At 48.8% G+C, this 13,606-nt stretch overlaps 1 protein-coding gene across 2 annotated transcripts in view; it reads right to left on the bottom strand.

Moving 5' to 3' along the window:
* Positions 1 to 12,329: 12,329 nt before the first annotated feature.
* The window catches only part of SMOX (spermine oxidase), a 52,855-nt gene continuing 51,578 nt past the window's right edge, over positions 12,330 to 13,606 (bottom strand). For both annotated transcript variants that reach the window (XM_086746893.1, XM_086746894.1), the window contains one exon: positions 12,330 to 12,796. In XM_086746893.1, coding sequence (XP_086603019.1) covers positions 12,659 to 12,796 — 138 coding nt within the window. In that variant the 3' untranslated portion in view covers positions 12,330 to 12,658. The remainder of the gene's footprint in view (positions 12,797 to 13,606) is intronic.

Raw genomic sequence — 13,606 nt, forward strand, 5'->3', positions numbered from 1 at the left:
GAGCAAGCTTGAGGTTGGCCCAATGTTGAGCAAGGGGCTGAAATAGAGACCTCCAACCTCATTTATTCCTCAAGCCTACAATTCTGTGGAAAATAGATCATGTATGTGTAAGGCTTTCAGCTCTTCCCTTTAGGAGATGCTTCCATTTCTCTTGGGCTAAATTCCTCTGAGGCTCCAGTGGGAAATGCCATTCATTTTCCATGGCACGCAGAGTGCAGAGCTTTACAGCTGTTATTTTGTCCTGGACAGAAGCAATGGGAGGGCGTGATTAGAGGCTCTGAACATCCTTAGAAGAAACAGGTCTTCCCATGCTGCCAAGCAGCCATACGTACACCCCTCAAACAGCCTCAGAGTTGGCTGGGGACATTTTTTAGAGAGATCTCATTGAGAAACATTGGATGTTATCCAGAATATTAAAAACATGATAAAAAAGTAAAAATGTTCTTCTTCCCTGCTGGTTTTGTTTATATCAAGGGGAAAACACAGCCCCTGTTGTTTTATTTCAGATGTGCTCTACAGGTCGGCACAGCCTGCATCCCAACGTTGCTCATAGATCTCTCACGACCTAAGTTTTCACCACCTGACTTTGTTCTGAGTGGTTATCGCTCTTCGTCACCTCTGTTCTGTCATCAGAAGGGCCAGCGACAAGAATGGCACCGAGGCCAAGCAATACACTTCCAATGGAAAGGCCTTCCCACCCTGACACCCCAGTATTTACTCTCTGAGTCTCACCAAGGTGGGTACCAGGAAAGAGAAGAAAAATCACCAGTGTGCAGCAGGAGCTGGTTGCAACCCATTTCTCCAGGACACCCTACGAGGGTGACAGTCAACCTCTCCCAGAGCCCATGTTTCCAGGCTCAGCATGGTCTGGGAGCCAGGACCCACCGCTATTTGGAGGTACAAACAATGTTTGCTCAGATAATGGAGAAATTTAACAAAAACCACCAGTCTTGTTTGGATTTCTCTCAACTCGCTCCAAAACAAAAGGCATGTAAATATAAGCAACTGGAAAAAAAAATTGCTGATGACTGAAAGTGAAACTTGTTATTAAAAGTGGAAAATAAATGGGGTGTACTCAGAAGAATCTAGACATAGAGAGACTGAGTCACTCTTATGCTAATACCTCTTCATCAAACCTCCCCAGTGAACGCATAAAATGGTCTGTTCATTGTAAGTGAAATTTATGACAAAAACACTTCCATATTCTCTGTGTAGGTACACAGCTATTCAGAAAAAAAAAATTGTTTTTCTCTCCTTTTTTTTTTTTTTGTTCTCCGTAACTCCTCCCCATTCTTTTCTCTTTGGAAAGCGTTTCTCTCAAGGGAAGCAAGCAGAAATATCCGCTCAGCTGTACAAAGGCAGAGGTTGGCTCACGTGGGCACCGCACCTCCATCTTCTTTGTCCCTGGTCACCTGCGACTGGCATGACACTGATTGCCTCTCGCTGCCGAGGTGCACAGCTTCATTTCTCATGGCCCGCTCCGTCTCTTTATCCTCCTCCTCAATGACTTAGAGCTAAGAAGAAGAGAATTGTTGCAATTACTGAAAGGCTGTTGCTCTGATCCGAAATAGTTGTAGTTCAACAAAGGCCCAAAATGTAGCACTTCACTGTAAAGTGCCCTGATCTAGGGTGGTGAAATCAACTCGAAAAGAAATAAATAGGAAACTTGCAGTTGTTCTGATCTGCAAGAGTTGCCTGTAAGCATTTCCCTTTAGCAGATTCAGACGAGAAACAAGGAAAAAAATTTTTACACTGAGGGTGGTGGAACACTGGCCCAGGTTTCCCAGAGAGGCGGTGGATGCCCCATCCCTGGAAACATTCCAGGCCAGGTTGGCCGGGGCTCTGAGCAACCTGATCTGGTTGGAGATGTCCCTGCTTCTTGCAGGGGGGTTGGACTGGATGGCCTTCGAAGGTCCCTTCCAACTCTAACCATTCTATGATTCTATGATTCTATGACATCACAAAAGCCCACCAGATTAAGCGAGAGACATCCCAGCAGGTTGAGTTCCCTGCCAAGTACACGAGAGGGATTTCAACATTTGGATCACACCCACACAGAATCAGAGAGTTGGAAGGGACCCATAAAGATCATTGAGACCAATTCCCCGCGCAAACCCATCAGTGAAGGAAGTTAAGTAATCAAACATGATGAGACAAAATTGAGAGCAGATCCACCATTAACCACATATGTCAGAAAAAAAAAAAAAGCCAGCAAATGTATCACTGCCCCTTCGTGAATGACTCAGAATAGGCAGAGGAGCTGTCAAATTTTTCATATGGCTGTTGCTATCAGAGGTTTTGATTTTCTGGAAAAGGGCCAGTGATTACGGCCTAAAAACTGCATTTGGTCAGAGCAGCAGCGCTTGTACAGCAAACAGCCCGTACCGGAGAGACGTGGGGCTCCAGAGGGGCTGCCGCCGTCAACGTCCAATGTTGTTTTTAGATGACCGGCACTGAGAGGAAGGGATCTGTGGTAAAAAAAAAAAATCCACGTTTTTCGGACAGTGGGAGCAGGTCCTGCCATGTATCCGTGGTACCGTGGGAAGGCAGTGCCAGGGAACCCAATCCCAGGAGCTGTTTTCATTTTGAATCTGCAGGACAGCAAGTCCCAGCGCACCTGTGGTCTTCTGCGTCCTATGACGTGAAACAGTCTGGATTATTTCATACGCTTTTGCAAAATCCCCCCTTGTCTGTATTGTAAATAATGTACATGTTTTTTAGTCTCTCCCAGCAACCCAGTTGTCTCTAGGTCCTGGATCCCAGTTACCGCCATCTGAGTGACTTTGTGCTATTGTTTTTTTTGAGGACTACACATTGATTTTTATGTGAAGGCGCTACCAGTGTTAGTCAGCATCTCAGCATTTATAAAACATACTGTCTTGTTTGCTTTCCTGACTGCAATTATAGGGTGAAAAGAGGTTTGTATTGAACTGTCTGTCCTGATACAGAGGTGTCACTCTCCACCAGCCACAGGTCATCTGAGAAGCCTGTCCAGCTCAAGATTTGCTTTATTTCTCCTCTCTTCTGTGTATCTTTACATTTTACCAGTGCTTAATTTCCTCCGCTACGGTGGTGCTAATTCCCCCGGCTTGTTTGGGCGTCTCTGAAGTTCCTCCTTGCTTTTCACAACCCACATTAGTTTTGTGTCCTCAGCGACTCATCTGCCTCAATCTCCAAGCCATGTATCAGCACATTAACCAGCACGACACGCCTGGGACGCAGCTGTGACCTTCTGCCATAATCGACCGTTTAATCCTCTATTTTTTTTTCTCCTAGGACAGCTGTAGAGCCATAACAGCAGTTTCCCACTCGTCCTGTGACCCCTGAGCTCTCTCAGGAGGCTCTTTAGTCTGACCTTCTTAAAGACCTTCTGGGTATCCAAACGCACCATGTCTACCAAGTCTCCTTCACCCACCGTTTTCCTGGCACGGCCATTGATTTGCAGTCGCTCCGGGAGACCTTTCCTCTCCTCAAGCTGCTGAGTCCATGCTCTGTCGTGAGCTCTCTCCCCAAAACTTCATTACTTTGCTTTTAAAGATAATTTCAGAATAATTTCCCCAGGACACATGCAAGGAGGGATGACCTGTAATTCCCCCAATCACACATTAAAGCATTTTGAATACAGATGTAACCTTCCCTATAACCCAGTCCATGCTTCTTTTCCTCAGTAAGTCAATCAAGCCCTATTTAAATTGTTTAAAAACGCCTGCCCAAAAAAATTTTCCCCAGGAAAGGCCTTCTGCGACGAGCTGTGGACGTTTGCGGCTCACGGCTGGGTTTCTCTCCGACAGTTCGTGGACGGGTCTACAGGGTAGATACCTGCCGTGCCCGTTCCATTAACATTTAACCCCCAAGCGAAAGCTGCGAGGGCTATCGAGCAGAGAGACCCAAGCGTGAGCAACTCATCTCCAGAAACCACGCTGAAATAGTAGCGTGGGGTGATGCTTCAGCTCATAATGCCTCGGGAGGAGATCAGAAAAAGACTACAACCACCAGGGCCACGAAGATGACCAGAGGGCTGGAGCAGCTCTCCTGTGAGCACAGGCTGAGAGAGCTGGGGCTGTTCAGCCTGGAGAAGAGGAGGCTCCGGGGAGACCTTAGAGCGGCCTTCCAGTGCCTAAAGGGGGCCTAAACTCTTCAGCAGGGCCTGTTGTGATAGGATGAGGGGTAATGGTTTTAAAATAGAAGGAAGCACATCCAAACTTGAGATAAGGAGGAAATTTTTTACACTGAGGGTGGTGGAACACTGGCCCAGGTTGCCCAGAGAGGTGGTGGATGCCCCATCCCTGGAAACATTGCAGGCCAGGTTGGCCGGGGCTCTGAGCAACCTGATCTGGTTGGAGATGTCCCTGCTCCTGGCAGGGGGGTTGGACTGGGTGGACTTCAAAGGACCCTTCCAACCCAAACCATTCTATGATTCTACGATTTTGAGTGTCGTCTTCCTTCTCAGCCTCCTCCCTTTACACTGAAGCCCAGGGAGGGTCAGAGAAGTCACAGTTTTGTACACCCTCCACCTCCAGCACACAGCCCACTCACACGTTTACTTGGATTTAAACATACATGTTCTCCTCTTATTCTTCTCGCTTTCCCCAGAGAAACTCCCAGCATGAGAGGAATCTCTCAGTTTATATACGTGTCCGCTTGTCCCACCTTCCATATGGAAACAGGATCAGATGCATGAGGTGTAGGACAGATGTCACCAGAAGAACCATCCCTTGCTATGAAGGCCATATGCAGAACATCAGCTGCATCGTCTCCAGACGTGATTCAGGCAGCAGGGACAGTCGGCCTAAAATTAATCCTTGTCTGAAAAGGTATTATGGTAAAAAGCTGCCATTCCTCCATCCTGATTGTGCTGAAAGCCTGGCCCATTTAGAGCCAATTGTGTCAGCAGGCAGCTTGATATTCCTATTATTTGGGGACAGGAAAGTTTTTTGCTCTTTAAAAGTCATAGCAGAAGGTTTCCATGGGCTCAGCATCATGAAATGGCCATGGAAAATCGCCTAGTCCTTCCCAGGAGTCCCATCAGAAGGCTGCTAGGTGGGAATTAAATTGGTCTTTTAATCAAAAAAGCAAAAGAAATTAGAGGACCAAACCTTAGTTTGTTTGTCTGGGAGGTCACTTTTAATACCCAAAAGGGATGCTCTGCTTGGGAGGGAGGAGATGGTTCACCAAATGTTCCTGTTTGTGTACCGATGAGTCCTGGAGATGTCCATCCTCTCCCATAACGGAGATGATGTGCAAACACACCCTCAGCGGAGGAGATGTTGAGTTTTTCAGATTAAAAGAGACAAAAAGGGGCGCAGTGGTACGTTTCTTTTCAAAATTAAACAGAGCTGAAGCTTTCCAGCAGGTTGTCCCTAAGTCTGGGCAAAGAACGAAGGTATCAGGGTCTGACAGAGACCCGGTGTGTGGTGCAAGAGCAGGACGTGGTGCAAGGAAAAATTCAACTCTTTCACCTGGGAAACAGCAGCATGATCAGGAATGGTTTAGAGGTAATGGTTTCAAAATAGAGGGAAGCAGATTTAGATTTGACATTAGGAAAAAATTTTTTACACTGAGGGTGGTGGCACACTGTCCCAGGTTGCCCAGAGAGGCGGTGGATGCCCCATCCCTGGAAACATTCCAGGCCAGGTTGGCCGGGGCTCTGAGCAACCTGATCTGGTTGGAGATGTCCCTGCTCCTTGCAGGGGGGTTGGACTGGGTGGGCTTTGAAGGTCCCTTCCAACCCAAACCATTCTATGGTTCTATAATAAGCAATGATTTGTGGGTAAGTCCAGGTGTTATCAAGCTGGTCTGAACATCCCCAGGTCAGGGAGGAAGCACCAGTTTGGACTTTGAAGCCTGCTGGCCTGTAAATAGGTAAATTTACAGTTTCCACCTTCATTTTAGAAGAAGTGGGGGAAGGAGAGGTTTTGCACTGATGTCTCTGCACCGAAGTTTCCTGGAGATGCAAGGCCCTCAGCTGGTGAATCTCAGCAGAGCACAACCGCAGACGTTGGCCCATCCGCATTCCCATCGGCAGGACGGTTGCATGCTCATCCCTCCTCTCTCTGCTGCCAGCCCCTGCACCCAACCGCGCTGCCCCTGCCAGCCACAAATCCTCCCCCGAGCACCTGCCAACTCCTCCCGCGTCCCCGGCGTCCCACCAGCTCAGCCCTCACCGGCTGCCCGCCCAAACACCCACATTTGGCTCCGCTTTTTTTTTTTTTTCTTAATCTCTCGCCTTATAAATCAACTTCTCCAGCCCCTGAATCACTGCCCGTGCTCTTGCTTTTCCATCAGGCAACACTCGTTTGCCAAAAATCTTGCAAATTGCCCTCTGGCAGCCACCCCAGCCAGGGCCACGCCGCCTGTGAGAAAACCGACGCTGTTGCGTCTCCTCCGAACATAATTGCTCATTTTATTGTTGCTGTCACACATCACTTGTCTCACAGATACCCAAAGGAAACCGCCCTGTCGTGAAGCCACCAGGCTAACTGAGGTTAGGAAATATCTCCCAGAGCTTCAGAAAGGGTTTTGTTTGGTTGTTTTTTTGGTTTGGTTTTTTTTTACATTGGACAAAGCTGGTGTTGCTGTGACCGTCTCCTTTGGTTGGACGAGTGGGCTGTCCCTCTAAAGAGATGCCACCAGTACCCATCCATGAGAAGGGAGGTCAGCCCACATGGTCACCAGCCCATGACCACCAACTTTCTTTGTAGGCCAGCAAGGGACTAGAGTAGAGGAAGAGGGTAGGAGGAGAGAGGAAGGCCCTGGAAGGTGCTGAGCTCTCAGTCATCACTGCAGTTCATGGAAATCATAGAATAGTTTGGGTTGGAAGGGACCTTTAAAGGCCATCCAGTCTGCCACAGTTTGGCCCCACTCAGGACAACGCTACGCAGTCTCTCACTCACTGCCCCCCACCCTCCGGTGGCAGGGAGGAGAACTGGTAAAGAAAATATGTGGGTGAAGAAAAACTCATGGGTTGAGATTAAAAAAAAAAGTTTAAGAGACAGAAGAAAAGAAAACAGAGATGGAAAAATAAACAAACAAAAAAAAAACCCTAATAACAGAAAATACTTAAACATGTAATTTACAGTAGAGTAGCTCACAGTGGATCCCGATGCCCAGCTCCCTCCTGAGTAGCAAAACCCTGCCCCCCAGCACCATCCCCACTTTATACCCGGAGCGCGGTGCCACACGGCACGGAACAGCCCTTGGGCCAATTTGGGTAACCTGTCCCAGCTGCTGGCTAATTAGTAACCTGTCCCAGCTGTGTCCTCCAGCCACAGGTGCCACCAGCTCCAGCTCCTCTCCCAGCACAGGTGAAAATTAACCCCATCCTTGCTGGAACCAGGACATCATCATCCACCCTTATTCCATACCATCTACACGGTAGCTGAACCATTCCCAGGCATCCCGTCACTGGATCCCAGGGAGACGCGCTCAGCACCCCCAGCTCCACTTCCCGTCCTCATGATGAGCGACAAGGTTGCTCCTCAGCCTCCTTTCCTCCAAACGAGACAAACCCACCACTGACCTGCCAGCCCCGCGGGGATGTCTCAGACACCCCAGGACGCCTCAGGTTATTGAACCCCTCAACCCCATCGACTGGAAACAAAACTCACTGGTAAACGACAGGCTCCTTGGACCATGTCTGTGCTCACCCCACTGAGCTCCCACCTCTTTGACTTCACCCACTTATTTCTCACAGCGTGTAATTTTTAATATTTCTAAATAAGATTTTAACGCCACAAGATGGCAGCATAAAATCACCTTTCCCCATTCAGGATTCCAGGATTGTGTTGAGGAACCCTCTGAAGAAACCAGCGGTCTCACCCCAGGGACAGCCACAGAAGGAGAAAATGTCCAACCCCACCAAGCGCAGAGCCGGGTCCCACTTTTTTCGTCACTTAACGATTGGCAATGTCACCACCCACTCACCGCAGGCATTTTTGTTTTGCTGAGTTTGTCCAGTTTGGACACCTGGAGTCTCTTCACCCCACAGCACGGAGGTGCCGGAGAAGCTGGTTTGATGTGCTGAGGGGTGTCGGTCACCGCAGGGGAGGTAAACAAAGCCCATGGGCATTGATGCGCCCAACTTTGGGTGGATCAGTCCCGAGGGCACCTAGCAGAAAGTTGCAACTCTTATCATTTGGGGTTTTTTTTCTTCCTTTTTGCAGCTTTGCATCTCCATGCAGGAAAAAGCCTCTGGAAGAGAGGATGTCTGGGCTGCAAAAGAGGAGATGAAGGCTGCAGCGAGCTCCGAGCAACAGCAAAATCAGAGAAATATGCACGAGCCAAGGTAGTGACGCGGTACGATCAGATATAGAGGTGAATGTACCCCTACGTCCACGCTGCTGCCGTTCCTCCCTGTCCCCTCTCCTAATTCCCCCTGTCCTCTGTGTCTCCCCGGGGATCACAGTCCCCGTTTCTGATTGAGGTTTGTGTTTGCTGCTGCCAATAAAACAAACTAGATATGAGGAAGAGATTCTTTTGCACTGAGGGTGGTGGAACACCGGCACAGGTTGCCCAGAGAGGTGGTGGATGCCCCATCCCTGGAAACATTCCAGGCCAGGTTGGCCGGGGCTCTGAGCAACCTGATCTGGTTGGAGATGTCCCTGCTCCTTGCAGGGGGGTTGGACTGGGTGGACTTTGAAGGTCCCTTCCAACCCAAACCATTCTATGATCTTAGGATCCACAGCCCTGTGCCAAAAAGTTGTACTGGGAGCATTAAAGTGGTGGTGCAGACGCAGTCTGGATGGTCCCCCCTGTGCATGGCAGCATGGACAAACACAGCATCCACTCAGTGCCACCAACTCAACCACACGGTGACACTAAAGGAGTTCTCTGCTCCACCACAGACTGGTAACGACTTGTGCAAGGAGGGATGTTAAGCCAGGACCTGGCCCCTATTACCATCACCGTCCTGGTGCAAGAGAAGCTTTGAGGATGCTGCAGGTTTTGGAGAAGGGAGAGCGGGGTTGGGGGTCACACAAGAGCCCACCACTCATCATCACATGCTCAGGGTGGCCTTGGATGCTAATTTTAAGTACGTCTTGGTAAACAATTGCTAAATTTAGTGCCTCTGAGAGAAACACGAGCTGTGTTTCCTTTTAATCCCACCTTTAAAAGGCTGGATTCCTGGTGACGGAGGCAAAGGAGTGAGGGGGTGAAGTGGGATTGTCCTGCAAGGTTTTTTCTGGTGGGGATGGGAAACATTAACTTGAAGCTCCTGTATGAAGAGAGCATGAAAGCCACCACCAGGCCAGGAGGCATGAAGCTTTGGTCCAGCCTTCAGCACTGCTCCTCACCTCTCCTCCTTCACCGATCTGCCCACGCACAGGTTTCCAGTTCTCGGGCAGAGCAAAACCCCAGCAAAGAGGGGAATCGTGCCTCGACTCGCCATGTTCCACTTGCATCCACTGCAAGTTCTGCTGGGCTGCACCGCAGCACATTGCGCTGGCGGGAGGAACACTTTGGGTTTCGCTGAGAAATGCTCAACCTCTACAGGCAAAGGCAGGTCCATGGAACTGGGCGATAAGAGCAGCTTTTCTCAGATATTCCATGATAAAGAAGCCACAGGAGGAAGCAACCCTTTGGCTTCTCCTGGGTCGTAACCTCCTTTGCCCAAAGGATCTGGTTTTCTCTTCTGCTTCCACTTTGCAATAGATCTGGCTGCTGGGAAACCAACTCTTGTTCCTTGACGTTAAACTCTGGCAAAAGCCGAGCAATTTAAGTCAGACAGATTTTGCATCTTTTATTTTCTTCAACTCAAGCACTCTCTTCCTGCAGCACAACGCTCTCACAACTCAATAACATCATGAAAAGCGGTTTGCTTCTGAGATAAAATGGGGGGGGGAACGTCATCAACTCCACGTACCGCAATCGCTTCCAACTTTCCAGCAGCCAGGAAGGCATCCCACCTCCACACAAGAGCAGAAGTTCAGCACAACGCAGCAGAGGTTGGAGGGTCGGCCAGAGACGGTGCCTCCTCTCCAGATGTCTCTCTTGGGATGCGCTGACTCACCCTCTGGAAAGCTTTGGGTTTTTTTCCCCTCTCTCTGCCCCTTTCCCTCTCTTTGTTGTCTCCAGAAGGATCCTCTGTAATTAATTTATCACTGGACATCCCACTTCTACGGAGCTGCAGTGGAGCAACATGCCTCCCAGCCCAGGCGCTCTGTAGGAACGCACAAGGAGAGCGCGCGCACGCTTCGCACCGGGCAGCAGATGCCAAAAGAGACACACTCTTCACTTCACGCCTTGCGCGAACCCTCGGCCAGCAGCCAGCCAGATGGAGAAACGAAACACAGAGAGATAAGGCAACAGCTAAACGTGCATCTTCATCCTGAAAACCTTTTTTTTTTATTATTTTTGGAAACCGTTTAGACATTTTTAAACTATGCTGATGTCTACATTTTGTTCGCTTGACTTTAAAAAAGAACAGGATTTGTATCTCTAAGAGAAAAACAAAGGTTTTTTTCTCGTTCCAGATGGCACCTTTCTCAAGGTCAAGACAAAACCTTGCTAGTTACTGACATCTGTGCCTACTGACACACCACACGGTTCAGGGGCAGAGCGCTCCTGTTAAGGCAGAGGACACTCAATTAAAGCGCCAACGGGCTCGTTAACAAAGGGGCACGTTGTACACAAGTCCTCGTGGAAGCTCTTAACCCAGGGGAAGAGCAGAGCCAAACGTTATCGGGTTAAACTCCTACCCCCGCAGCCAGCACAGCAAGTTTCCCGACTCCACACCCAACTCCTCTTCAGGACGTACGGGAGGTTTGAACGAATTCTCAAGCAGTTCTACTCGGTCGTTGCAAGAGGTGTCGCTGCCAGAGGTGCTCTTCAGCTGAAGATGTGCTCCCCAGATCACACGCAGAGGAGCTGGCAGGCTCACCAACAACCCTTGCCAGCACTCCTTGTCCTCGGCACTGGCGTTTTGTCTTCTCGTGCTTCAGCGGCACCGGCCTCTCCACCCAAAACGTGGAAGAGAAAGTGCGTCCACCCTTCAAACCCTGCCTGGTCTGGCAGTCCCCTTAAACAGCATCCCCCAGCCTTTTGCTTTGGTGCAGAAATAATTTAACATGAGAACAAATATTGATAAACCAAGCGCAATTTTACACAACTGGGCCCAAACTGAACACAAAGGAAGGCACGTGGGGATATTCACTGTGTATCACAGGTTCTGGGGTGCCACCTCCTCTTCGACAAAGTAAAAACCATTGAAGTGTGAGATGCAGCATCCCACAGGGAAAATTAAGCTTTCCAAGCTGTATCCTAAGGTCTCAGCTCTTCAGAGTTAAACCAAGGCTGCCCAGCTTGTATCTGGACTAAGCGTAAACCTGGGGTAAGTGCACTCAAGGAGGTTTAACTGAAGTCTATGTCAGGGACTACATGCAAGCTCCATGGAATATATCTGTTTAATCCGGATGCAACATGACTAAGCCAAGCTTTTACATTCCTCAAAAACTCCCGACTAGTGGGAATGGCCTTGACCTCCCTGGGAAAACTCTTCAACATCAGTGGTGTCATTCAGACTTTTGGATCTTATTTTCTGGGAGTGGGAGGTGAAAACCTCACCTTGTTTTGGGTATTGCTGTCCAACAAAAGATGGAGTTTCATCACAGAGGTAGCTCAAGAACGCTGCTTCTCCTCATTCTCCTTCTTGCCCACGCTCCCACATAAGTCTGGATGGTTTTTCCACTTGGACTAGCTGCCCCAGTTACAGCTGCAGAGCACACTCCAGCTGTATCTGCATTTCCCAAGGTAGTTTGGAGGCTTCACTTTGCACTTTAAAATGGTGCACAGGTATGAACTCTCCTTCCACAATGTGGCTTAAGAACTTTTGAAGGACAAGTGATAGGTTAGACTTTGATGTTCCCCTTAGAGGCTGCACCATACCTGGGGAGTCTTCGGAGAAATGTTTATGGTTTAGTTTGCTTCGAGAGTTTGTGAACCAAACCAAATTTTGAAAATTGGGAATGACTGGGACACTCCCTTCAAAACCAAGATACTACTCCAGACCAAATGTGGACGCAGTCTCCAATGCTGCTCTCATCAAGGCTGTTTGTCTCTCTGCGATTCCTTTGATACCTTCCCACAGATGGGCTGAGTGAACCCAGAGAGAAGACAAACTCCCTCACAAAATGTTCAAGGCCAGGTTGGCCGGGGCTCTGAGCAACCTGATCCGGTTGGAGATGTCCCTGCTCCGTGCAGGGGGGTTGGACTGGGTGGGCTTTGAAGGTCCCTTCCAACCCAAACCATTCTATCATTATAGGCAGATGTAACGTTGAATAAAAGAGTTGCAAGTTACTGAGTGAAGTGTCCAGGAAGAATCAAAGCACCCGGTCTTTTTATTACAACATTTATTTTAGTATCGAAGGCACTTACAATACAGAATGGAAAAAAAAATATATATGACAGGCACCAGAAGTGAAGTTAGAATTAAAATGACAAAGAAACAGTTTACCAGACAAAAGGAGCACCCTTCCCTGTTAACAATACAGCACATGGAAATGAAGCTACTGATGACTACCTTTTTAAACAGTTAGGGCTCTTTTATTTAATAGAAAAAGATAAAAGGCTGTTCTACCGTGAACTGAAATTAAAAAAAGAACCCCTCCACACACCTGTACAAGGATTTGGGAGTCAGTGGTGTTGGCAAACATGGGGCCTTTCAGCTCCGGCACTGCAGGAGGTCCTGGTACATCTCAATGAGGTGAGCGGCCTCTCTCTGCCCAGAAAGCACAGCACCATGGGTAGTGGAATAATACTTCCTGTGAGTGGCCTCCCCTGAAAACATCACCTGCATCGGCTGGAGAGGATGAGAAAAGCAAAAAAGCTCAGCGGCACGTACTGGAAAGCAGACACGAGGAGACAAAACTTTCCGTGTCCTTTCACACCGCCACGAGCTGACACCACCGGTGTTTTTAGAGCATTGGTTCTCCAAATCCCAACATGGTGCACCCCGGGGACAGGGACAGCACGTGTCTGCCAATGTCGAGCTCGTCTTTGTTGCTCTGCCTGCGTGGAGCTGTTTGCAGGGCTGAGGCACCATCCCAGAGCCAGATCCTCGGAGTCACTCAGCACCTTACTTCTATCGACTCCTCTCTTTGCTCCCCTGAATTATAGTTTAGCTGGTTGCACATTAAGGATTTCTTTTTCTGGACAGCAATTTCAGAAGGAGAAATAGATGTGTCTCAAAACAGGGTGAGACACAGGGTCTCATCTCTTATATCAACAATCAGATGATAAAATTGCTGCCAACTCAGTTCTGCAGTAGGAATTTCATGTACCTCACTTCCCTAGGAACTACAGAGAAAGATTCCTAAAGCTCCTGCAACCTTGTAAAACAGATTTCTGTGCTGAATAAAATGACATGGTGGGTTGAGGCTCTGGGTGGAGGAAATGAACTGGGCAGCAGCTTGGAGGCTGCACGTTCACCAGCCGTCGTCTTTGGAGACATAATCCCGACGATGGGGTGAGTTTGGCTTAATATGTTACTGCTCATCAGCTGAGCTGTGGTGACTAACTCCACGTGTGCTCTTGCTCTCCTTGCAATATTGAGAACGCAAAGGTAGTGTCTGAGGAGCAAATTCATCGTCCCCAGCCAAGGATTGGGCCT

The sequence above is a fragment of the Chlamydotis macqueenii genome, chromosome 4 (genome assembly GCF_036417535.1).
Source record: "Chlamydotis macqueenii isolate bChlMac1 chromosome 4, bChlMac1.mat, whole genome shotgun sequence".
Taxonomy (NCBI): Eukaryota; Metazoa; Chordata; class Aves; order Otidiformes; family Otididae; genus Chlamydotis; species Chlamydotis macqueenii.